Source organism: Mandrillus leucophaeus, unplaced genomic scaffold (assembly GCF_000951045.1).
Source record: "Mandrillus leucophaeus isolate KB7577 unplaced genomic scaffold, Mleu.le_1.0 Scaffold88, whole genome shotgun sequence".
In the NCBI taxonomy this organism is placed as follows: Eukaryota; Metazoa; Chordata; class Mammalia; order Primates; family Cercopithecidae; genus Mandrillus; species Mandrillus leucophaeus.
Genome location: NW_012109585.1, coordinates 5,849,129 through 5,873,903, shown reverse-complemented (window position 1 = coordinate 5,873,903; position 24,775 = coordinate 5,849,129). Strand labels below are relative to the sequence as shown.

The 24,775-nt window shown below is 39.3% G+C and overlaps 1 protein-coding gene across 2 annotated transcripts in view; it reads left to right on the top strand.

Annotated features, from left to right (window-relative positions):
* RAD50 (RAD50 homolog (S. cerevisiae)) overlaps positions 1-24,775 on the top strand; it is an 86,464-nt gene that overhangs the window by 5,164 nt on the left and 56,525 nt on the right. Inside the window, exons 3-5 of one of the 2 annotated variants that reach the window (XM_011969272.1) lie at positions 16,199-16,350; positions 19,507-19,692; positions 20,049-20,253. In XM_011969272.1, coding sequence (XP_011824662.1) covers positions 16,199-16,350; positions 19,507-19,692; positions 20,049-20,253 — 543 coding nt within the window. The remainder of the gene's footprint in view (positions 1-16,198; positions 16,351-19,506; positions 19,693-20,048; positions 20,254-24,775) is intronic. The other variant, XM_011969273.1, reaches the window with a different exon arrangement.

The window sequence follows — 24,775 nt, the reverse complement described above, 5'->3', positions numbered from 1 at the left end:
TGTGACACAAGAGTTGGCCATCTTTGCATTAACCCTCTTCCCTATCTCTCTTGGATGAGCTTATTCAGTCTAACGGCCTTAAGTACTGGTTATGTGCTGGTAACTCTCACATTTATATATTTAACCCTGACTTCTTTCCTTAGATCTAGACATATATGTCTAGCTGTTCGTTTGGATATTTAATGGGTATCTCAAATTTAATATGTTCAAAACAGAACTCTCGATTCCTTGTACGCACTTCCTGCATACATTCTCAGCTCTGTTACTACCTCAGTACCCGACCCCCACCAGGTTTGTAAATGATGTCATCATCCATACATAAGCAATTCTTACTTACCTTTCTAAAATATGTCAGAATTTGTCTACTTCATTCCGTTGGCCACTGTGTTCCTGTTCCAAGCCGCCATCATATTCCCTTTCAGCTATTAGAATCGTCTCCTAACTTGTTTTCCTGCCCTCATTCTTGAATCTCTCTCTTTTTCACAGAGTAATCAGAGTTGTCTTTTTAAATATTCATTGAAGAAGGAATGAGTTGTTCAAAATCTGGGAGGAAGACATTCTATTCAGTCTAGGTGCGGAGTTACTGAGCATGGTTGATGTGTTCAAGGAATCACAAGAAAGAACAAGGGAAAATGGTAGAAAGTGAAGTTAGAAGGATAGAAGGGACTAGATCCTGTAGGTCCTTGGATTCTAGTCTTATTTTAATAGGAATCTGTCTATTAGGAGATTTTGAGCAGGGAAAGAACATGATCTGATTTATGTCTTAAAGTGCTCAGTCTGGTTGCTGAGAGAAGACTATCTGTAGGTAGCAAAGGTAGGAGGGCAGAGACAAATCTTTAAGAGGATTTTGTGATGATACAGGTGAGAAATATAGGTGGCTTGATTAAGGTAGTGGTGGAATGGTGAGAATTGTTTGGATTTAGTATGTATTTTGAAAGTAGAACCAACAAATTAGCTAATGGTTTGGATAATGGTGTCTGAAAGAAGTAAAAGCATCGAGCATTAACTCCAAAGTTTTTGATTTGAACAACTGGATAAAATAGTTTTGTCATTTACTGTAATAGGGGCACTGTGGAAAAAAGATTTGAGTGGATCTGGTTTAAACATGTGAGTTAGGGATATGTGTTAAATATCCGAAGGAGATGTCCAGTTGGCAAACAGAAATCGTTCAGGAAAGAGATTAAGACTGGAGAAAGAAAATTAGGAATCATTAATGTATACAGGTAGTTCTATATAGTTAACTTTTAAAGCCTGATGAGATCAAATAGAGAGTGAATATGGAAAAGATATTCAAGACCTGAACCTAGAGCACTAGAGCCGACAAAGCCTTTAGAAATTGGGAAGAGGAGGAGAAGCTAGCAAAAGATAGTAAGAGAGCCATTAGTTAAGTAAGGAAAACTGAGAGGGTGGTGTCTTGGAAGACAAGAGAATAAAGTGTTATAAGGAGGAAATCATCAACTGTGTAAAATATATTGATAGCTCAAGAAAGAAGAGGAGTGTTTGGATATGTGGAGTCCTTTGTTGCTCTTGACAAAACCAGTTCCAGTAATCAGAGAAAAGATAAGGAAGTGAAACAATTATTTTACAAATTTTGTTGTAAGTGGACACAGAGATAGGACAGTAGCTGAAGAGGTTTATAGGATAAAGGAAAGTTTTGTTGTTGTTGTTTTGTTATGTTTTTAAAAGCGGGATATACTAGAGTATTTATAGACTGTTGGGAGTGACTCTGGACGGAAACATTGATGCAGGAGAGGGGATAATTACAGAGTACAATTCTTCAGTAGGCAAAAAGAGATAAGATCCATTGCCCAACCGGAGAGGATACCAGGAACATCACTGTTATGCATTGTAACAGGGATGTTAGGCAGAGTATATGATTGGAAACTTTAGTGGTGAAAGAATGAATAAGTTCTCTTTTGATTGCTTCTATATTCTCAATGAAAAAAGAAATGAAGTTACTGGTTGAGGTTGGCAGAAGGGGTTGATTGAGCCTAGAAAACTTAGAGTAGTTTTTAACCTCAGTGAGTAAATCGATTAAGGGAGGTGTTCTAGGATTACATGACAGTGTCAGGGGTTTTGTGAAAATTTAAAGAGAGACCAGCCAGTCATGATTATGTATGTTTTTTCAGTCTTGTTCAGCCCAACCACTGAGTAAGTTGGAAAGTTGCGTTTATCCACGGTTGGGGATTTGGTAAATATAATGAAGGTAATGAGAAGCAAGGAATTGAGTACTGATATGGTTTGGATTTGTGTCCTTCCAAATCTCATGTTGAATTGTAACCCCTATTGTTGGAGGAGGGGCCTGGTGGGAGGTGATTGAATCATTGGGGGTGGATTTCCTTCTTGCAGTTCTTGTGATAGTGAGTGAGTTCTTATGAGATCTGGTTGTTTAAAAGTGTGTAGCACCTTCGCCTTCACTCTCTTCCTCCTGCCCTGGCCATGTAAGATGTGCCATCTTCACCTTCGCCTTCTGCCATGATTGTAAGTTTCTTGAAGCCTAGAAAAGCCAGTCATGCTTACTGTACAGCCTGCAGAACCATGAGCCAATTAAACCTCTTTTCTTTATAAATTACCCAGTTTCAGGTATTTCTTTGTAGCAGTGAGAAAACAGACTAATACAGAAAGTTGGTACTGAGAGGAAGGTATTGCTATAAAGATAGCTGAAAATGTGGAAGTGACTTTGGAACTGGGTAATGGGCAGAGGTTGGAACAGTTTGGAGGGCTCCAAAGAAGACAGGAAGATGAGGAAAAGTCTGGAACTTCCTAGAGACTTGTTAAATTATTTTGACCAAAATGCTAACAGTGATATGAATAGTGAAGTCTAGGCTGAGGAGGTCTCAGATGGAGGTAAGGAGCTTACTGAGAACTGGAGTAAAGGTCACTCTTGCGATGCTTTAGCAAAGAGACTGGCAGCATTGTGCCCCTGCTCTGGGAATCTGTGGAACTTTGCACTTGAAAGAGATGATTTAGAGTATTTGGCGGAAGAAACTTCCAGGCAGCAAAACATGCAAGACATGGCTTGGCTGCTTCTAACAGTGTAGCTTATATGTGTGAGCAAAGAGATCTGAAACTGGAACTTATATTTAAAAGGGAAGCAGAGCATAAAAGTTTGGAAAACGTTCTGCCTGACCATGTAGTAGAAAAGTAAAACCCATTTTCTGGGGAGGAATTCAAGCTGGCTGCAGAAATTTGCGTAAGTAAAAAGGAGCAGAATGTTTAATAGCCAAGACAATGGGGAAAATGGCTAGAAGGCATTTCAGAGACCTTCACAGCAGCCTCTCCCATTAAAGTACACTGCTCCCTGTGTTTCAGCCACTCTAGCTTGAGCCATGGCTAAAAGGACCCCAGATACATCTCAGGCTGCTGCTCCAGAGGCTGCAAGCTGTAAGCCTTGGCAGCTTCCACATGATGTTAAGCCTGTGGTTGCACAGAGGACAAGAGTTGAGGCTGGGGAGCCTCCACCTAGATTTCAGAGGATGTATGGAAATGCCTGGATGTCCAGGCAGAAGTCTGCTGCAGGGACAGAGCCCTCATGGAGAAGCTCTACTAGGGCAGTGCAGAGAGGAAATATGGGGTTGATCCCCCACATGGTGTTCCCAATGGGGCACTGCCCAGTGGAGCTGTGAGAAGAGGGCCACTATCCTCCAGACCCCAGAATGATAGAACCACCAACAGCTTGCACTGTGTGCCTGGAAAAGCTACACACACTCAACACCAGCCATTGAGAGCAGCTATGGGAGCTGAGCCCTGCAGAGCCACAGGGGCAGAGCTGCCCAAGGCCTTGGGATCCCACCTCTTGCACCACTGTGGCCTGGATGTGAGACATGGAGTCAGAGGATAGTATTTTGGAGCTTTAAATTTTCGGATCAAGAGGTCAGGAGATCAAGACCATCCTGGCCAACATGGTGAAGCCCCGCCTCTACTAAAATACAAAAAATTAGCTGGGCGTGCTAGCACGCACCTGTAGTCTCAGCTACTCGGGAGGCTGAGACAGGGGAATCACTTGAACCCAGGAAGCGGAGGTTACAGTGAGCCGAGACTATGCCACTGCACTCCAGCCTGGTGACAGAGCAAGACTTCGTCTCAAGAAAAAAAAAAAAAAAAGATTTGGCTGGGCGCAGTGGTTCATGCCAGTAATTCCAGCACTTTGGGAGGCTGAGGCAGGCAGATCACAACGTCAGGAGATCGAGACCATCCTGGCTAGCACAGTGAAACCCCATCTCTACTAAAAATACAAAAAATTAGCTCGGCGTGGTGGCAGGTGCCTGTAGTCCCAGCTACTTGCGAGGCTGAGGCAGGAGAATAGCCTGAACCTGGGAGGTGGAGCTTGCAGTGAGCCAGGATCGTGCTACTGCACTCCAGCCTGGGCGACAGAGCGAGACTCTGTCTCAAAAAAAATAATAATAATAATAAATAAAAATTTAATGACTGCCCAGCTGGGTTTTGGACTTGCATGGGGCCTGTAGCCCTTTGTTTTGGCTGATTTCTCCCTTTTAAAACATGCATATTTACCCAATGCCTGTACCCCCATTGTATCTTGGATATAATAACTTGTTTTGATTTTACAGATTCATAGACCAAAGGGACTTACCTTGTCTCAGATGAGACTTTGGGCTGTGGACTTTTGAGTTAATGCTGAAATGACTTAAGACTTGGGGGACTGTTGAGAAGGGATGATTGTATTTTGCAGTGTGAGAAGGACATGAGATTTGGGAGGAGCCAGGGGTGGAATGATATGGTTTGGATTTCTGTCCTTCCAAATCTCATCTCAAATTGTAATCCCCAATGCTGGAGGAGGGACGTGGTTGGGATGATTGGATCATGGGGGTGGATTTCCCCCTTGCTGTTCTCATGATAGTAAGTTCTCATGAGATTTGGTTGTTTAAAAATCTGTCACAATTCCCCCTTTACTCTTTTTTTCCTGCTCCAGCCATGTAAGATGTGCCAGCTTTCCCTTTGCCTTCTGCCATGATTGTAAGTTTCCTGAGGCCTCCCCAGTCTTGCTTCCTGTACAGCATGTGGAACCGTGAGCCAATTAAACCTCTTTTCTTTTTTTTTTTTCTAAAATGAAGTTTTGCTCTGTCGCCCACGCTGGAGTGCAGTGGCGCGCTCTCGGCTCACTGCAAGTTCCACCTCCCGGGTTCACGCCATTCTCCTGCCTTAGCTCCCAAGTAGCTGGGATTACAGGCGCCCACCACTGTGCCCGGCTAATTTTTTGTATTTTTTGTAGAGACTGGGTTTCACCGTGTTAGCCAGGATGGTCTCGATCTCCTGACCTCATGATCCGCCCGCCTCAGCCTCCCAAAGTGCTGGGATTACAGGCATGAGCCACCACGCCCAGCTACCTCTTTTCTTTATAAGTTACCCAGTTTCAGGTTTTTTTCTATAGCAGTGCAAGAATGTACTAATACAACTATAATCTTAATATATTGACTTAATCCTCCTGTATGTAATCAATATCTCATCATTGCATCAGGGCTCTAGCACCCGATATGGGCTGACTCCATCCCTGTATGCCAGTCTTCCTTACCCTGTGTAGGCTCTGACTCTTCATTCTGACTCCCTCACAGGATGCTTTCCTGTTCTGTATAGACTTTGACTTCCGGTGCTGGATCACGTCTTCATTCCCCACCCTTCTCTGATACCAGGTGACCTCTTACAGGGATGCAAACTGTACTCTGTGAGCTGAATCTCCCCAGATCTGTGTCACTGAGAGGGTCACTCTTCCCAGTCTGATACTTTATACCAGGCGGCTTCTTGCGAGAATGCCCTCTCTACTCTATGATCTGACTTCCACCTAGCCGACTTACCCCTCACATGGGCCCCCTTCTCATCATTATCAGGCTCTGAATCCACATGCTATTCCCTGGCATGGACACTGCTTCTGAGCTGGATCCTCCCTATTCATGGATTCCTCTTTCATCCTGCTGGAACTCTGATACCATTGGACTCTTGAAACTCTGTGCTAAGCTCTTTCCCATGAGGGTACCCTTCTCAGCCTACTCAAGCTCATTTATTCCACTCTAGACTGAGTTTTAGGTGCCTTAACCTTCAGCTGGCATGAGCGCACAGCTTATTCTGCTCCACCTAATGGTTTTATAGCTAGATTGTTTGGAGAAAGAAGGGTTTTTCTTATTTTTTATTTTATTTTATTTTTGATAGAAATTGTTCTGAAGTATAATACACATTTCTTTGTTTTAATAATTCAATCTAAATTACACTTTTTGAAGTGACTCTTCTTCAATAAGAGTGTCAACAACAATATGGTGATAGAAATGCTACAAGATAGCCCTTGCTTGAATTCTGTTTACTAATTTGATGTTTGCCAGGTAGCTAGGTCCTCGAAAGGTAGATACCATGGAGAACGAATATATGTGTATTTGGCTTGCTAGTCAGGAACAGTGTAAACAAATTATTTTTTTGCTGTATAAATACATAGTTCCTTGGTTTAACTGCTGTGGATTAAACCCTCAGCAGAACACTCTCCTTATAATGAAATGACAGAGTCCAGTCTCTGGGCTTTCAAAACTTTATACTGACCTTTGGCCACCTCCTCGTTGAAATATCTGTATCCTAAGAGGCTGTTTCTGAGTAGTCACTTTACCTCCATCCTCAACGCTAAAACCCTTGTCCAGGCTGCCTTCCTAACTCTCCTCGATTACTCCCTGCTTCATGTCTTGACTCAGTTCACTCTGTTCACCCTAAAGACAAAATAATTCTTCTAAAATGCATATCTACTTCATGCAGTTCCCCTGGTTCAAACCATTTAGTGCCATCATGTTAAGTCCAGAAGCCTTACCATGTTTAGAAGGCTGTTAATTTCTGAAACGTTTTGTGATGGTACTCCTCTTTTCCCTACTTTCTATGCCAAACATTCTGAAATTTCTGTAGTCACGTAGTGACTCAGATCTTTTCATCTGGTTAACTCCTACTCATCTGTCAGGTTTCATTTAAACATGCACTTCCTTTAGAATACCTTCCCTGAGCTCTCCTAGATAGGTTAGATGCCCCTGCCTTGTACTCCCAGATTATTCTGTACTTCACTTATGATGGTGTTTAGCATACCTTCTCTACATTTAACCTATCTTCCTTGCTCCAGAGGAAAAAAGTCTATCATTTTGAACCAAAACAACACATGAAACCTACAAAGTGCCTGTAAATCTTTGTTGAGTGATTAATTGAATTAATATCAAAGTTAAATTCATGCCAAGAAGTCATTAAAAAGTCAACAAAGAATATTTCCTGATTTTTTTTTTTTTTCAAAGCAGAATCCAGTACTTCTGATTTGGGTTGCAACAAAATAATGAGTGTCACACTTATACTCTCAAAATGAATAACTGTAACACTGGAAAAGTATGTGAAACAACTATTTGCAGGCATTGGACAACAGATAATGCAGAGCTATATTATTTGAGAAAGAAAAAACATAAAAGGTGATTCTGCATTCATTCCAGCTTTCTACCTAGAAACATTTTGTAAACTTTGGCACATGGAATTGGAATCCAATAGAGAGCTGGGCAGAATTGGGCATCACTAGGCAGATGAAGCAAAGATAGGATTTTGGATTTGCTAAAGTGACTGGAAATTGTAGATTAGAGTACTGAAGTAGGGTTGCTGTGCAGAGATGGTGTACCAGAAGTCTGCATATGGATCTTTTGAGTCTTTGGCCAAATACTAAGCTGTCCATGTATAGGATGAGATGTAATGGGGGCTAGCAGAGAACAACTATCAAGGTGGGAAGTGGGGCTGTGAGTGGTGTATTCTAAGGGTCACACAGTGCTGCAAGACATTTGAGTCCTGATATGCCAGAATGGAGTGACCTTGTGGAACTCTCCAGTGTTCACTTGAGACCTCAGAAAGGCCCACCTAACAAATACTGAAACCAAGTTTTGATAGAATCAAGCTGAGTTGCCAGTAAATCAACTGGCTGCTAGAACAAAACTCAAGACTTTTTAAAGGAAGTCTGCTCAATCCAAGCTCTCAATGTGGCATCTATAATGTGCAGAATATAATTTTAAAAATTAGTGGGAATATGCAAAAGAAAATGTGGTCTACACCCGAGAAGGGAAAAGTGAGTAGAAACAGATCCAGAGATGACAGATTTTGGAATTAGCAGACAAGGGATTTTTTTTTTTTTTTTTTAATGGAGTCTCACTCTGTTTCTCAGGCTGGAGTGCAGTGGCGTGATCTCAGCTCACTGCAGCCTCTGCCTCCCAGGTTCAAGCAATTATTCTTCCTGAGCCTCCCAAGTAGCTGGGACTACAGGTGCCCGCCACCATGTGCGGCTAATTTTTTTTTTTTTTTTTTTTGGTATTTTTGGTAGAGATGGGGTTTCACTGTATCAGCTAGCCTGGTCTTGTAATCCACCTGCCTTGGCCTCACAAAGTGCTGGGATTACAGGCGTGAGCCACCACACCTGGCTAGATTTTTTTAAAGCTATGATAGATAAGCTCAAGGACTTAAAGGAAAAGATGGACATAATGTGTGGGAAGACATCTAAACAGAATAATAAAAACTGTTTAAAAAAAGACCCAAGAAGCTGAATGCATCACAAGCAGCATAAACATACCTATGTTGTACATTACATTCAAATTGCTCAAAACTAAAGATAAAATCTTGAAAACAGGTGGAGGAAAAAGTAACACATTATGCAGAGGGAAAGAATAATGAGTATGATTACTTCTTAGGAAAAGCAATCTAAACCTGAAAACAGTGGGACAGCACCTTTAAGGTGTTGGGGAATAAAAGTTAAACTATATCCAGCAAAAATATTCTTTGAAAATTGAAGGTGAAATGGAGAAAATTTTCAGATTTAAAAAAAATGGTAGAGGTAATTTGTTACAGACAGGCTTGCATTATAGTAATTGTTAAAGGAAGTTTTTGAGGCTGAAGAAAAGTGATTGTAAATTAGTCCTAGAGTAAAAGCTGCTCTAGGCCCCCCTTTACAGACCTTAAAAACAAAAGTTCAAAAGAATCCAACTGTTTGTTGCTCAAAAAACTTAGCTGCATGCCAGAACAAAGTTCAATACTCATTAAAGGAATAAAACAAAATCTTTCGCCCAACAATGCAAAATTCACAATCAAAAGTTAACAAACAGAGAAGCGGGGAAATAGGACCCATAACCAGAGAAAAATCAATCATATGAACAGGTCCAAAATGAAAGAAATAATAGAATTAGTAGATAAGAACTCTAAAACTGTATTTTAAATCTTATAAATATGCTCATAGATATAAAGGAAAAACATAAGCATAATGAGAAAAATAGTAAATAATTTTAAAAACCCAAATTATGTAAATGAAATAACTGCTTTTGTATATAATGGTATACATAGGTTAAAAGCAAAAGGATGGAAAAAAAAATACTGTGCCGACTAATGAAAAGAGAGCTGAAGTGACCATATTAATACCAGACAGAATACATCAGAACTAGGGAAAATGAGACATTTTATGATGATAAGATGTCAATTTACTGCAAGGACACAAAAATTCTAAATGTTAAACTTCCAGATAAATGAGGCAGAAACCTATGAAACAGAATGAAGAAATACACAACTCTGCAAGTTTAGCTGGAGATCTCAATACCCCTCTCAATAGAGAAACAGAAGCAGCAGATGAAATGTCAGTAAGTATATGGAAAATTTTAACGACACTGTTAACCAAATCAACCTGATTGACATTTATAGGACATTCAATTGAACAACAGCAGAATACACGTTATTTTCAAGTGCATGTGGAACATTCTCCAAGATAGTCCAGCATTCTGGACCATAAAACAAGTGTCAATAAATTGGACTGAACTCTTCAGGAATTAATATTCTTCCATTAGTTATGCTGAGTTTTTATCATGAATGAGTATTAAATTGAAATGCTTTTTCTGTATCTATTGGTAAAGTCATAGATAATGTATTCTGTGACTACACCAGAATTAAGCTAGAAATCAGTAGCAGAAAAATAACCAGAAAATCCCCAAATATTAGAAAATTAAGCAGCACACTTTTAAATATTACATGGATCAAAAACGAATCACAAGGGAAATTAGAAAAAATACTTTAAATGAATCAAAAGTATAGCATGTAAAAATGTGTGGGATGCAGCTAGATCATGCTTAGAGAGATTGTAGAAAAAGAAAAACAATCAGTATAATTTGCCACATTAACAGAATAAAAAAGAAATATCATGTGAGCACCAATAGATACAGAAAAAGCATTTCAATTTAATACTCATTCATGATAAAAACTCTCAGCATAACTAATGGAGGAATATTAATTCCTGAATAATTCAGTCCAAAATCCATTAGGTGTGGCTGAGTGAGGAAGGCATCCACAAAAACAAGCTGTGACAGCCTGGTGGGGAATTGGAGCCCAAGTAAGGGATCTATGAGTTCATACTGTTACAAGAAAATGGGGGGAAAAAATGGAGAAAGAGCAAAGCCCTTTATACTAGAACCTTAACTAATATAAAAGGAATAATGGAATTAGAAAATTACTGTAGGCATACCTTAGATATTTTAGGTTAAGTTTTAATGGATGGCTGTTTTGTCTACATTGAAAATCTGTTGTTTGGTGTAGCTACCTTCATCAATTATCTTAGCTAGGTCTTCTGGATAACTTGCTGCAGCTTCTGCATCAGCACTTGCTGCTTCACCTTGCACTTTTATGTTATGGAGACAGCTTCTTTTGAACCAACCATTACTAGCTTCCAACTTTTCTTTGCAGCTTCTTTACTTCTCTCAGCCTTCATAGAATTGCAGAGAGTTAGGGCCTTGCTCTGGATTAGGCTTTGGCCTGAGAGAATGTTGTGGCTGGTTTAATCTATCCCAACCTCTAAAACTTTCTCCATATCAGCAGTAAGGCTGTTTCACTTTCTTATCATTTATGTGTTCACTAAAGTAGCACTTTTAATTTTATTCAAGAACTTTTCCTTTGCCCTGACAACTCAGCTAACTGATAAAAGAGGCCTAATTTTCAACCTGTTTTGGATGTTGACATGCTTTTCTCAACTAAGCTTAATCATTTCTAGCTTTTGATTTAAAACAAGAGACTTTTGACTCTTCTTTCACTTAAACACTTAGGGGCTATTGTAGAGTTACTAATTGGCCTAATTTCTGTATTATTGTGTCTCAGTCAATCAGGTTCCAAGGAGAGGGAGAGAGACGGGGGATGGCAGGTCAGTAAAGCAGTCAGAATACACACATTTATGGATTTAGTTCACCTCGTATATGTGGATGGTTTGTGGCACACTAAAACAATTACAGTAGTAATATCAAAGATCACTGATCACAAATCACTATAACAGATATAATAATAATGAAAATGTTTGAAATGTTGTGAGAATTACCAAAATGTGACACAGAGACACAAAGTGAGCACATGCTGTTGGAAAAATGGCACCAATAGACTTGTTAGATGCAGAGTTGCCACACACCTCTGAAGAGCACAATAAAATGGGGTATGCCTGTATTTGATAGCTATCATAATAATTCATTCAGGTAAGAAACAGTAGATGCTAAAACTAATGGAAGAAAGTTCGATGAAGTATGGGTTAGTTATATGGTCTCTGCATCTCTCCCTCATATTATTAAGTAATTGTAAAGTAAGAAAAATTTTTTGGTGGAGAAGCTAAGAGATACACCTTTATCAAGAGATTGAAGTTAGTCTAGGCAACATGGTGAAACCACATCTCTACAAAAACTACAAAAATTGGCGGGATGTGGTGGCATGCACCTATAGTCCCAGCTACTTCAGGGACTGAGGCAGAAGGATCACTTAGGACTCGGAGTTCGTGGATGCAGTGAGGTGACTGCACTCCAGCCTGAGTGACAAAATGAGACCCTGTCTCAAAAAAATAAATAAATAAATGGATTGAAGTTAATACCCTCAGTAATGAGATAAATGGAAATGATACCCTATCTGATGAGATGCAGAAAAAGGAACTCATCATCACTTGTATAATATTCCTGCCAAAGATACATAACCTGATTCTAGTCATGAGGAAATATTACACAAATTTTGGGAGGTGTTCTACAAAATAATGGTCTGTACTTTTCAAAATTATCAGTCATGGAAGTCAAGGAAAATCTGAGCAACTGTTTCAGGCTGAAAGAAAGTAAAGAGACGGCCGGGCGCGGTGGCTCAAGCCTGTAATCCCAGCACTTTGGGAGGCCGAGACGGGCGGATCACGAGGTCAGGAGATTGAGACCATCCTGGCTAACACAATGAAACCCCGTCTCTACTAAAAATACAAAAAAATTAGCCGGGCGTGGTGGCGGCGCCTGTAGTCCCAGCTACTTGGGAGGCTGAGGCAGGAGAATGGCGTGAACCCGGGAGGCGGAGCTTGCAGTGAGCCGAGATCGCGCCACTGCACTCCAGCCTGGGAGACAGAGCGAGACTCCGCCTCAAAAAAAAAAAAAAAAAAAAAGTAAAGAGACATAACCACCAAATACAAAGTGTAATTCTGAACTGGATCCTTTTGCTGTAAAGCACATACTGGGACAAATGAATTAGGCAGTAGAAAAAGAAAAAGCCAATCAGTGTAATTTGCCACATTAACATAATAAAGAAGAAAAATTATATGAGCATCAACAGATACAGAAAAAGCATTTCAATGTAATACTCATTCATGACAAAAACTCTCAGCATAACTAACGGAGGAATAGTTATTCATTCCTGATTAATTCAGTCCAAAAGCCATTAGGTAGGACTGAGTAAGGAAGGCACCCACAAAACTACCCTAGAGACGAATAGATGATAGAATTAGTAGATAAGAACCTTAAAATCTTATTATAAATCTTACAACTATCTTCATAGATATAAATAAAAACATAACGTGAGAAAGATGGAGGGCAATAACCAAAAAACCCTAGAGTAAAAGGAATAACAGTGTTTTTTATATATAATAGTACAGATGGGTTAAAGACAAAAGGATGGAAAAAATATATTGTGCCAACTAATGAAAAGAATGCTGAAGTTACCATATTAATATAAGACAGAAAACATCAGAAAAAATAGGTGTTTATATGATGTTTGAATGTCTGTTCATTGTTGGTCTTTTAGGACTTAAAAGATGATCATTTTCTACTACTTTCAGTTTAAGGGAGCATATTAAATTTTTTTCAATAGACTTTAAACTTTGTTTTGTAGATCAGCTTTGGGTTTATAGCAAAATTGAGCAGAAAGTACAGTTTCTGTATATTCCTTGCACGTACACACACAGCCTCCTCTACTGTCAGCATCTAATTTTTTGTGGATACTTTGCCTCATTCAAATAATCCAGGATAATCTTTCTATTTTAAAGTCAAGTGATTGACACCCCAGTTCCATCTGTAATGTTAATTCTCTTTTGCCGTGTAATGTAACATTCACAAATTCAAGGGATTAGAATGTGGATGTCTTTGGAGAACTATCATTTTATATGCCACAGCTGAGTTAAAGGTAACTTATCACATATTGGAACAACTGGCAAAACTTGAATGGGATTTGTGGACCATGTGGTAGTAATATATCAGTATCAGTTTCCTGATTTTTGTGGTTGAAAAATGTCCTTGTTTTGTAGGAAATACTGGTGTTGGGAAGTCAGATCAGCAGCTTACTCTCACGTGGTTTGGGGAGCAGGAAAGCTGTGTATACTGTAGTTCTATGTATTAGTCCATTTTCACGCTGCTAGTAAAGACATACCCAAGACTGGGCAATTTACAAAAGAAAGAGGTTTAATGGACTTACAGTTCCATGTGGCTGGGGAGGCCTCACAATCATGGTGGAAGGTGAAAGACATGTCTTACATGGTGGCAAACAAGAAGAGAGCTTGTGCAGGAAAATTCTCCCTTATAATAACCATCAGATCTCATGAGACTTACTATCACGAGAACAGCGTGGGGAAGGACCTGCCCCCGTGATTCAATTATCTCCCACCTGGTTTCTCCCACAACACATGGGAATTCAAGATGAGATTTGAGTGGGGAGACAGCCAAACCATATCATTCCATCCCTGGTCCCTCCCAAACTCATGTCCTCGCATTTCAAAACCAATCATGCCTTCCCAATGGTCCCCCAAAGTCTTATTCCAGCGTTAACTCAGAAGTCCAGAGTCCAGAGTCTTATCCAAGACAAAGCACATCCCTTCTGCCTATAAGTCTGTAAACTCAAAAGCAAGTTAGTTACTTCTTAGATACAATGGGGGTACAGGCATTGGGTAAATACAGCCATTCCAAATGGGAGAAATTGGCCAAAACAAAGGGGCTACAGGCCCCATGCAAGTCCGAAATTCAGTGGGGCAGGAATATCTTAAAGCTCCAAAATGATCTCCTTTGACTCCATGTCTCACATCCAGGTCACTCTGATGCAAGAGGTGGGCTCCCACGGCCTTGGGCAGCTCCGCTCCTGTGGCTTTGCAGGGTATAGCCTCCTTCCTGGCTGTTTTCACGGGCTGGTGTTGAGTGCGGCTTTTCCAGGTGCACAGTGCAAGCTGTCAGTGGATCTATTATTCTGGGGGATCTACCAGTCTGGAGGACAGTGGCTGTTTTCTCACAGCTCCACTAGGCAGTCCCCTCCATAGGAACTCTGTGGGGGCTCCAACCCCACATTTCCCTTCCATTCTGCCCTAGCAGAGGTTTTCCATGAGGGCCCCGCCCCTGCTGCAAATTTCTGCCTGGGCATCCAGGTGTTTCCATACATCCTCTGAAATCTAGGTGGAGGTTCCCAAACCTCAGTTCTTGACTTCTGTGCACCTGCAGGCTCAACACCACATGGAAGCTGCCAAGGCTTGGGGCTTCCACCCTTTGAAGCAACAGCCCAAGCTGTACTTCGGCTTCTTTTGGTCATGGCTGGGACACAGGGCACCAAGTCCCTAGACTGCACACAGCAGAGGGACCCTGGGCCTGACCTACAAAACTATTTTTTCCTCCTAAACCTCTGGGCCTGTGAAGAGGGGGGCTGTCGCAAAGGTCTCTGACATGCCCCTGGAGACATTTTCCTTATTGTCTTGGTAATTAACATTTGTTTCCTCATTACTTATGCAAATTTCTGCCACTGGCTTGAATTTGTCCTCAGAAAATGGGATTTTTTTTTTTTAATCGCATTGTCAGGCTGCAAACTTTCCAAACTTTTATGCTGTTTCCCTTTTAATACTGAATCCCTTTAACAGCACCCAAGTCACCTCTTGAATGCTTTACTGCTTAGAAATTTCTTTCACCAGATACCCTAAATCATCTCTCTGGTTCCAAGTTCCACACATTTCTAGGGCAGGGGCAAAATGCTGCCAGTTCCTTTGCTAAAGCATAACAAAAGTCACCTTTGCTCCAGTTCCCAACAAGTTCCTCATCTCCATCTGAGACCACCTCAGCCTGGATTTCATTGTCCATATCCTTGTCAGCATTTTGGTCAAAGCCATTCAACAAGTCTCTTGGGAGTTCCAGACTTTCCCACATTTTCCTGTCTTCTGAGCCCTCCAAACTGTTCCATCATCTGCCTGTTACCCAGTTCCAAGGTTGCTTCCACATTTTTGGGTAACTTTTCAGCAGCGCTGCACTCCTGGTACCAATTTACTGTATAAGTCCGTTTTCACACTGCTAATAAAGATATGCCTGAGACTGGACAATTTACAAAATAAAGAGGTTTAATGGACTTACAGTTTCATGTGACTTGGGAGGCCACACAATCATGGTGGAAGTCACATCTTACATGGACAGCAGCAGGCAAAGAGAGCTTGTACAGGGAAACTCCTTCTTATAAAACCATCAGGTCTTGTGAGACTTACTCACTGTCACAAGAACAGCATGGGAAAGACCTGTCCCCGTGATTCAGTTACCTTCCACCAGATCCTTCCTGCAACATATGGGAATTCAAGATGAGATTTGAGTGGAGACAAAGCCAAACCGAATCATTCTACCTTTCTATAAATTTGTGATTTTTAATGATAAAAAACATTTTTGATGCTTACAGAGATAAAATGCATTTATTTGAAAAATCTGCATACCTTATCTCCTAATGATGCTGAATAAAGGAGGTAGATAATATATCATTTTTATAAATTAATTAAACAGTATTCTTCTATATTTTGGATAGCATGTAAAAATGTCACTCCTTTTGGATGTTTTTCTTTTTGTTCCCTCATTCTGGATAAGATTGCTTATGCGTGTTCTCTCAGAACCAACAGTGGTGCTTATTAAAGTAACATAAGTTTTTTCTCTGTTTTCCTTCAAAGGTTGCTCAAGAAACAGATGTGAGAGCCCAAATTCGTCTGCAATTTCGTGATGTCAATGGAGAACTTATAGCTGTACAAAGATCTATGGTGTGTACTCAGAAAAGCAAAAAGACAGAATTTAAAACTTTGGAAGGAGTCATTACTAGAACAAAGTAGGTGTTTATGTGATATTTGAATTTCTGTTTATTTTCAGGTTTGTAAGTTGATGGTTGTTTACTACTTTAAGTTTAGGGGAGCATATTAAATTTTTTTCAATAGACTTTAGACTTTGTTTTTTTAGAGCAGTTTTGGGCTTATAGCAAAATTGGGCAGAAAGTACTGAGCTTCCATTTTCTCCCTACCCCTACACACAAACACACCCTCCTCCACTATCAACATTTGATTTTTTGTGTATGCTATTTCTCAATTAAATAGAATGGTCCCATTACAGACTTAGGGTTATGTTCCATTCTCTTGAGTAATTTCTGAACAGTTGCTGAATTGAAAACGAATAATCACTCAAATACAGGTTGAATGAGTAAAAAATTCTAGTGTCATGCTTAAGAATGGTTGAGATGAGAAGCAAACAAGTAGGAAAGAATGATAAATTGTTCCTTTCAACCATTATCATTCTGTTAGAGGCAGGTATCATTTTCTAATGGATTTGGGGATTAGACTGCCTTAGATTTAAGTCTCTGACTTTGTTGAGCAAATTACTTGACTGTTTAGCTACTTCTCCTCCCTTTTAACTAATTAAGTAATTCCTTTATTTAATCAATAATGCACATCTACTATGTGCTAGAGGCACTATACTGGCTTCTCAAGCAGGTTTTCATCATTGCCATTTTAACACACTCAAGTATCTCTTATACCCTGGGATTTCATTCCACTCCAATTACTACCTGTCTCCTTCTTCCCCTTTATAGCCAGTCTTCTCAAAAGAGTTGTTGATACTGTCTCCATTTCTTCACTTCCTCTTCACTCTAATTGTAGTCACATTCGTCCTTTGAAACACCTCTGACTAAAGTTACTAATAACTCTGTTTTTAATTAGGGTAATGCTACTGCTATACAAAGTAGACCTAAGAGTGAGCTTCTGTTTATTTCATTTGTAAAATAGGCATTCATTATCACTGTACGTAGCTTAGAAAGATGTTGTCAAGGTTGAGCTAATGCATATGAAATGCTTAATATGTAGTAAGAGTTCATGTATTAATCTTCTATGACTGCTATAACAAACCACAAACTTAGTGGCATAAACAATACAAATTTATTATCTTACACTTATGTAGTTTAGTAGTCTGAATTAGGTCTCACTGGGCCAAAATCAAAATTTTAGCAGGTTACGTTCCTTTCTGGAGGCTCTGAGGGAGAATATGTTTCCTTGTTCTTTCCATCTTTTAGAGGCCACCTATATTTTTTAGCTCATGCCCTCTTACTCTGTCTTCAGAGCAAGCAATAGTGGGCATAGTTCTTCTCGTCTCAAATCACTGTGACCTCTTCTCTCTTCTTCTGCCTTCCTCTCTCACATTAAAGAACCCATATGATTACATTTGCCCCATCTAAATAATCCAGGATAATCTATTTTAAGGTCAAATGATTAACACCGTAATTCCATCTGTAATCTTAATTCTCTTTTGCTGTGCAATGTAACATTCACAAATTGAAGGAATTAAAATGTGTACATCTTGGAGAACCATTGTTCCATATACCATAGCTGAGTAAACGCTAGTTTATCACTTACTTGAAAATTTCTTTTTCTAGACCTCCATGATACAATACTGTTCTCTCTATCACAGCCACATACTACTTCATTCACCCCATCAATAAAGGTTGGAAGTCTCATTAGGCTCAGTCCTATATCTTCTCCTTTTTTTTGCTCTGTATTTTCTTCCTAGGTAATCACATTCTTATCCATTGTTCGAACTACTCTGTGTTCATAGATGACTCACAGATTTATATCTCCAAACCAGACCTCTGTTTCCAGACCCATTTACCCAGACCTATTTACCCATCTCTGATTTTTTTTTTTTTTTTTTGAGATGGAATCTCGCTCTGTCACCCAGGCTGGAGTGCAGTGGTGAAATCTCAGCTCACTGCAACCTCCGCCTCCCAGGTTCAAGCAATTCTCATGCCTCAGCCTCCCGAGTAGCTGGGACTACAGGTGCCCGCCACCACGCCCAGCTAATTTTTGTACTTTTATTAGAGACGGGGTTTCACCATGTTAGCCAGAGTGGTCTTGATCTCTTGACCACGTGATCCACCTGCCTCGGACTCCCAAAGTGCTGGGATTACAGGCGTGAGCCACCACACCCGGCCCCATCTCTGATTTTTTACCAGTTGTTTCAGAGACAACTTAGATTCAATGTTTCCAAAACCAAACTCACAGTCCTTTCTCTTTGACCTCCCCCCTTAAAAAACCTCCAACAACTTGGTCTTATGGTATACCTCAGCTTGGTGAATGACACCACTATCCATCCAGTGACAAAAACCAAGAACCTAAGTCTTGATACTGTCGTTGCCTTCCATATCCAGTCTATTACTAAGACCTAAATTGAATCTAAATGTCTCTTGAATCTGTTTCCACCTCGACAACAACCATTCTAGTCCTAGTCCAAGCTACCATTGTCTTTCCATGACCTAATGTGATAACCTGTTGATCTATCTGTGTCCATTCTAGCCCTCTACAAAGCATTCTTAATATATTCAGTGTAATTTTTTTTTTTTTTTGAGACAGAGTTTCACTCTTGTTTCCCAGGCTGGAGTGCAATGGTGCGATGTCAGCTCACTGCGACCTCCACCTCCCCCAGGTTCAAGTGATTCTCTTACCTCAGCCTCCTGAGGAGCTGGTGCCCACCACCACACCTGGCTAATGTTTTTTGTATTTTTAATAGAGACAAGGTTTCACTGTATTAGTCCAGCTGGTCTGGAACTACTGACCTCAGGTAGTCCACCCACCTCGGCCTCCCAAATTGCTGGGGTTATAGACATGCGCTACTGTGCCTGGCCCAGTGTAATATTTTCAAAATACAAAATGAAATGTATAAAAAATAGTAAAGACAGATACTGCCTCTGTTCACCAAAGCAGTCTGTAATATGTAAAAAATAAATTCTGGCTTCCTTTCCTGAGCTACTTTGTTTTACATATCTTTTCATCTGTGAAGTGCTAAATAGTTTCAGAGTTACACTTTTTAGCATGATGAAGCCATTTCTAACGGGATAGGTGAAGGGCCTTTTTTTTTTTTAGAATTACAGTATGAACTGATTAAGCAATAGAGTAGATACACTGAAGGTTATTTTACATATGTTCTTGATTTTCATTTTCTGTAGGCATGGTGAAAAGGTCAGTCTAAGCTCTAAGTGTGCAGAAATTGACCGAGAAATGATCAGTTCTCTTGGGGTTTCCAAGGCTGTGCTAAATAACGTCATTTTCTGTCATCAAGAAGATTCTAATTGGCCTTTAAGTGAAGGAAAGGCTTTGAAGCAAAAGTTTGATGAGATTTTTTCAGCAACAAGGTTTGTAACCCTTAAATAAACTTTGTAGTCCATTAAGTTATTGAACGGTGTTTGCAATTTGGATGCTTCTTTTTAACAGAAAGAATTTAAAAGGCAGAAAGGTCATCAGTTACTACCTCTCACCCAGCAGCAACCATTGGGCATATTTTATTTCACTTGTCTTTCTGTGCATATATTTATATACCTGATTGACAGTATAAATGTAATTTTTTTCACTTACTATGTCATAGGCATTTTCCAAGTTATTAGAAACTCATTGTAACTGTAACCTTAGTGACAGCATAATATCCCACTGTATGAATATACACCATAATTTACTTTGCCAGAAATTTGATTTTTGTTTTGTGTCTTCAAAGATACATTAAAGCCTTGGAAACACTTCGGCAGGTACGTCAGACACAGGGTCAGAAAGTAAAAGAATATCAAATGGAACTAAAATATCTGAAGCAATATAAGGAAAAAGCTTGTGAGATTCGTGATCAGATTACAAGTAAGGAAGCCCAGTTAACATCTTCAAAGGAAATTGTCAAATCCTATGAGAATGAACTTGATCCATTGAAGGTAACTTGATTTTATTTTTAATTGACAAAAATTGTATATCTTTGTGGCATACAGCATGATGTTTTGATAAAAGTATACATTGTGGAATGGCTAAATCAAGCTATTAACGTGCATAAAATTACTTCATTTTTTTTTAATGATGAGAACACTTAAAATCTACTCTCTTAGCAATTATATATTGTTATTAACTGAAGTCACAGTGATATACAGTAGTTAATTTCTTGTATACTAAAGAGGTAGTCCTTTTTTTTTTTTTTTTTTTAAACTATGGTAGCATTCTCCCCTTATTTGTGTATGAAACTGAATGGCTTGTATATTTCTCAGATTATCAGTTAGCTAATGTTTTAGGTCTATATTAGTCTTTAAATTGCTCAAAGAGCTTGGATTTGAAAGAAAACAAATTTGTTGTATCACACTAAATTAGTAGTGTAGATCACTAGGTGTTAAATAGCAATATCATTACCCAGCCCTACAGTTCTGTATTAAGATTTTTTTTTAATTGACAGATCTTTCTAGAGAATTTTTTAAATTTGCAGAATGTTTTTGAAACATTCAAAAATTGTACAGAATTTGGAATTGATCCATAACATGTTGATATATTTGCAAATGAGTATACCTGTCTAAACCCCGTGATTTATAAGAAAGGCCTACAGGAAATTCCATTCATTCATTTAATAAGCATTTATTAGGTGTCTTCTTTGTGTCAAGGTATACTGTGCTTGAGTACAAAAAGGACTACAACAGCACCCCCCTGTCCTTAAGGCATTCCTAGTCTAAGTAAGAGCATTCTTAAAAATGGCTATTTTCTACATTTTAGATAGTAGATTTTTTTAAGTCATTTAAGAAGGTGTTGATTTGATTTTTAAAAACTCACTTGTAAATACCGGTATAGATCTTTGAATCATGAAGTAGAAAATATATATATTTTTAATGATGGCCATGCATAGAAATATATTGCAAGGGCTTCTGGGAGGAGGTAGGGCTGAGGTGGGTCTTGAAGACTGGGAAGAAATCAAGTCAGCAAACTAGAAGACATGTATGTATGTTTGTATTTATTTATTTTTATTTTTGAGACAGAGTTTCACTGTTGTTGCCCAGGCTGGAGTGCAATGCACAATCTCGGCTCACTGCAACCTCCGCCTCCTGGGTTCAAGCAATTCTCCTGCCTCAGCCTCCGGGGTAGCTGGGATTACAGGCATGCGCCACCACGCCCAGCTAACTTTTCGTATTTTTAGTAGAGACGGGGTTTCTCCATTTTTGGTCAGGCTGGTCTCGAACTCCCGACCTCAAGTGATCTGCCCGCCTCAGCCTCCCAAAGTGCTGGAATTACAGGCATGAGCCACTGTGCCCGGAAATGTTCGTATTTATTTTGACTTTTCTTTTAAAAGTAATATGTGCCCCCAGTGAAGAAGTTATAAAAGGATATTAGGTGAAAAGTAAAAGATAGTCTTCCATTCCTCATCTCTGAACTTCCAGAGTATATTCTACCTGTAGCTTTTTTTAACTGCATGTATACTATACATATGTGTATACAAACATTCACTTGTATGTATGTGTATATTTACCTGTACAAGCTTAATCAGAACAGAATTGTGAGAGGAAAAGTCTGGGTTAAGTAAATCAATATAAAAGGAGTAAATGATCAATATGAATCGGGATCAGATTATAGAAAGCTAATGGATTTCAGACTTAGTTCAATAGACAGAAGAGTGGAAGAGTATGTTATATTTTAGGATGAGTTGTCCTGGTAACTCTCTGTGAGCACCGTGGTAATTACCAAGATACTGGAAAAGATTTCCTTTTTTTTTCTTCTTTCCCCCTTGCCCCACTCCACATTTTATTTTCTTGAGGAGCATCTTGGTTGGAGAGATGACAAGCGTGTGTAACGGTAAAGCAGAAAAAAAACAAGACCTGTAGGAGCTCTGAGGATAAAGAAAGAGAATTTCTGTCTGAGGTAGCCAGAGAGGATTTCATAGGACTAAATTTGGCCATGACTTTTTTGATCATAAATGAGTAGGTCATTGGAGACATGGAGACAGTAAAATCCAAGCTGTCTTTGAACACTGTCAAGGAAATCCATATTGTTGAAATGAAGCATTTTTATTGGAAATGATGTCAAGGTAGGGCTAAATGATAATACCTAGGATTTAGTGAGTGGTGCCAAGATTCTAACCAAGGCCGTAGCAGAGATTGAGGTATTTATGTACTTGTTTGTGTTTAATTGTGAGTAATTCTCCAAGGGTTTCATACTCTTCTCTGTTTCCTCAGAGCCTAGCCTAGTGCCTGGCACGTAGCAGGTGGTTCAGTAAATGTTTATTAAGTAAATGACTTTCAGAGTCCTTTTTTAGCTCTGACATGTGAAGGTTCTTCCCTTCATAGAACCCAATTAAAGTTTGGGTCAAATCACCTTCCCAGAAAAGACTACTTCCTTTCAACCATGCACTAGAATGCATCCTTTCCCATTTTTACTGATTCCCTTCATCTTCAGGAACTCTCACTCTCTTATAAACTACTTTATTACCATCCCACCATATCCTGTCCTCTTTTTTTGCCCTACTTAGATCTGTTTTCCTTTCTTGCCTTAAATGGGAATTGCTAGAGGAATATGTTTCTAATTGTTTTTTTGTCCTTACACAAGTTCATGGTCCTTCTATACTTGATAGCCCAGCTGCTCTATTTTTTTAAACTCATTTCACACTGGCACCTAAGCTTTAAACACTTGGCTGTTTTTGTTGTTGTCATCTGCCTGCTTGTCCTAGCTCCTTTTACTAGGTGTGTACTCTGGGGATGGAACCTGTGTTTTGTGCTCTGAGATTAGAACCAAAACACAGATGTCAAAGAAGGAATTCAGGGGATCTGGTGACTGGCTGGATTTAAGGAATGAAGCAGGTAGAGATGTCATGAAAGATCCAAGCCCAGATGATTGTCATAATGTTTGTGCTATCAAGAGGCAGTGAAAACACTGATGGAAAGAAACTGAGCACTTTGTAGATTATCATAACGGAGCTGTTAATATTCATTGCTTTTAAGTATCCATCCAGTTATCTTTGTCAGACTCTACTCAAAAGGTATTTTCTGAGTACAGAAGTTTTTTCACAAGTAGTGCAAATGGTCTCATTCACTGTTTAATGCCTAACACTAATCCAAGTGCTTTACAATGTATGATGTAAACCCCATAGTAAAACTGTGAGGTTGTATTGGCAAGAAAACTGAGGCACAGGTGTTCACGGTGGAAATAAGGGTTAAAGGTAGGATTTGAGTCCTTTGATTCCTAAGTTTATACTTGTTTTTTCTTTTTAAGTCAAGTTTATTAAGGTGTAATATATATATGGTAAAACCCACACTTTTTAGAATATAAATTCTATGAGTTAAGACATATGCATATGGTAGCATAACCAGCACTACAATGAAGATGTAGAATATTTCAGTCTCCCCAAAAAGTTCTCTCAAAGTCCTTGCAGTCAGTCTTCTCCCCCTGCTCCCATCCTTAATAGCCACTAATTTGTTTTCTGTCATTATAGTTTTGCCTTTTCCAAAGAGTGGCACATACATAGAATCATAGAGTATGCAGACTTTTGTGTCTGGGATTTATCTGTGTTGCTGCATGTGTGAGTAATTCATTCTTTTTTTGAGATGGAGTTTCACTCTTGTTGCCCAGGCTACAGTGCAATGGTGTGATCTTGGCTCACCACAACCTCCGCCTCCCAGGTTCAGGCAATTCACCTACCTCAGCCTCTCGAGTAGCTGGGATTACAGGCATGCGCCACCACACCCAGCTAATTTTTTTTTTGTATTTTTAGTAGAGACAGAGTTTCTCTATGTTGGTCAGGCTGGTCTCGAACTCCCAACCTCAGGTGATCTGCCCACTTCAGCCTCCCAAAGTTCTGGGATTACAGGCGTGAGCCACTGCGCCCCAGCAGTTCATTCCTTTTTATTGCTGAGGAGCATTCCTTCCATTCTTTGCATATATTATAATTTTTTTCCTCATCCATTCCATGGCTGATGGACATTAAGTTGTTTTCAGCTTTGGGCTGTTACAGATAAAACTGCTATAAACTTTTGTATACAGATCTTTGGATAACTTTAGGAATGGGGTTGCTTGGTTGTATGGTAAGTGTATGTTTAATGTATACTTTAGCTGTACCATCTGGTACCACTTTGTAGTCCTACCAACAATTTACCAATAATCTATGAGAATGTAATTGCTCTGCATTCTCATCCACACTTAGTACTGTCAATCTTTTTCATTTTAGCCATAATAGTAGGTGTGTGGTAGTATCTCATTGTGAGGTTGTATTGCTTTATATTTTTTAATTTGTGTTTTCCTAGTTGATCAGTTAGTCAGTTGATGATTGATTTTGAGCATCTTTTCATATATTTATTTGCCATCTGAATATCTTTGTTAGTAAAATGTAAAAATCTTTTGCCTATTTTTCAATTTTATTTATTTATTGGTCATTTTATTATTGAGCTGTGAGAGTTCTTTTTTTTTTTTTTTTTTTTTTTTTTTTTTTTTTTTTTT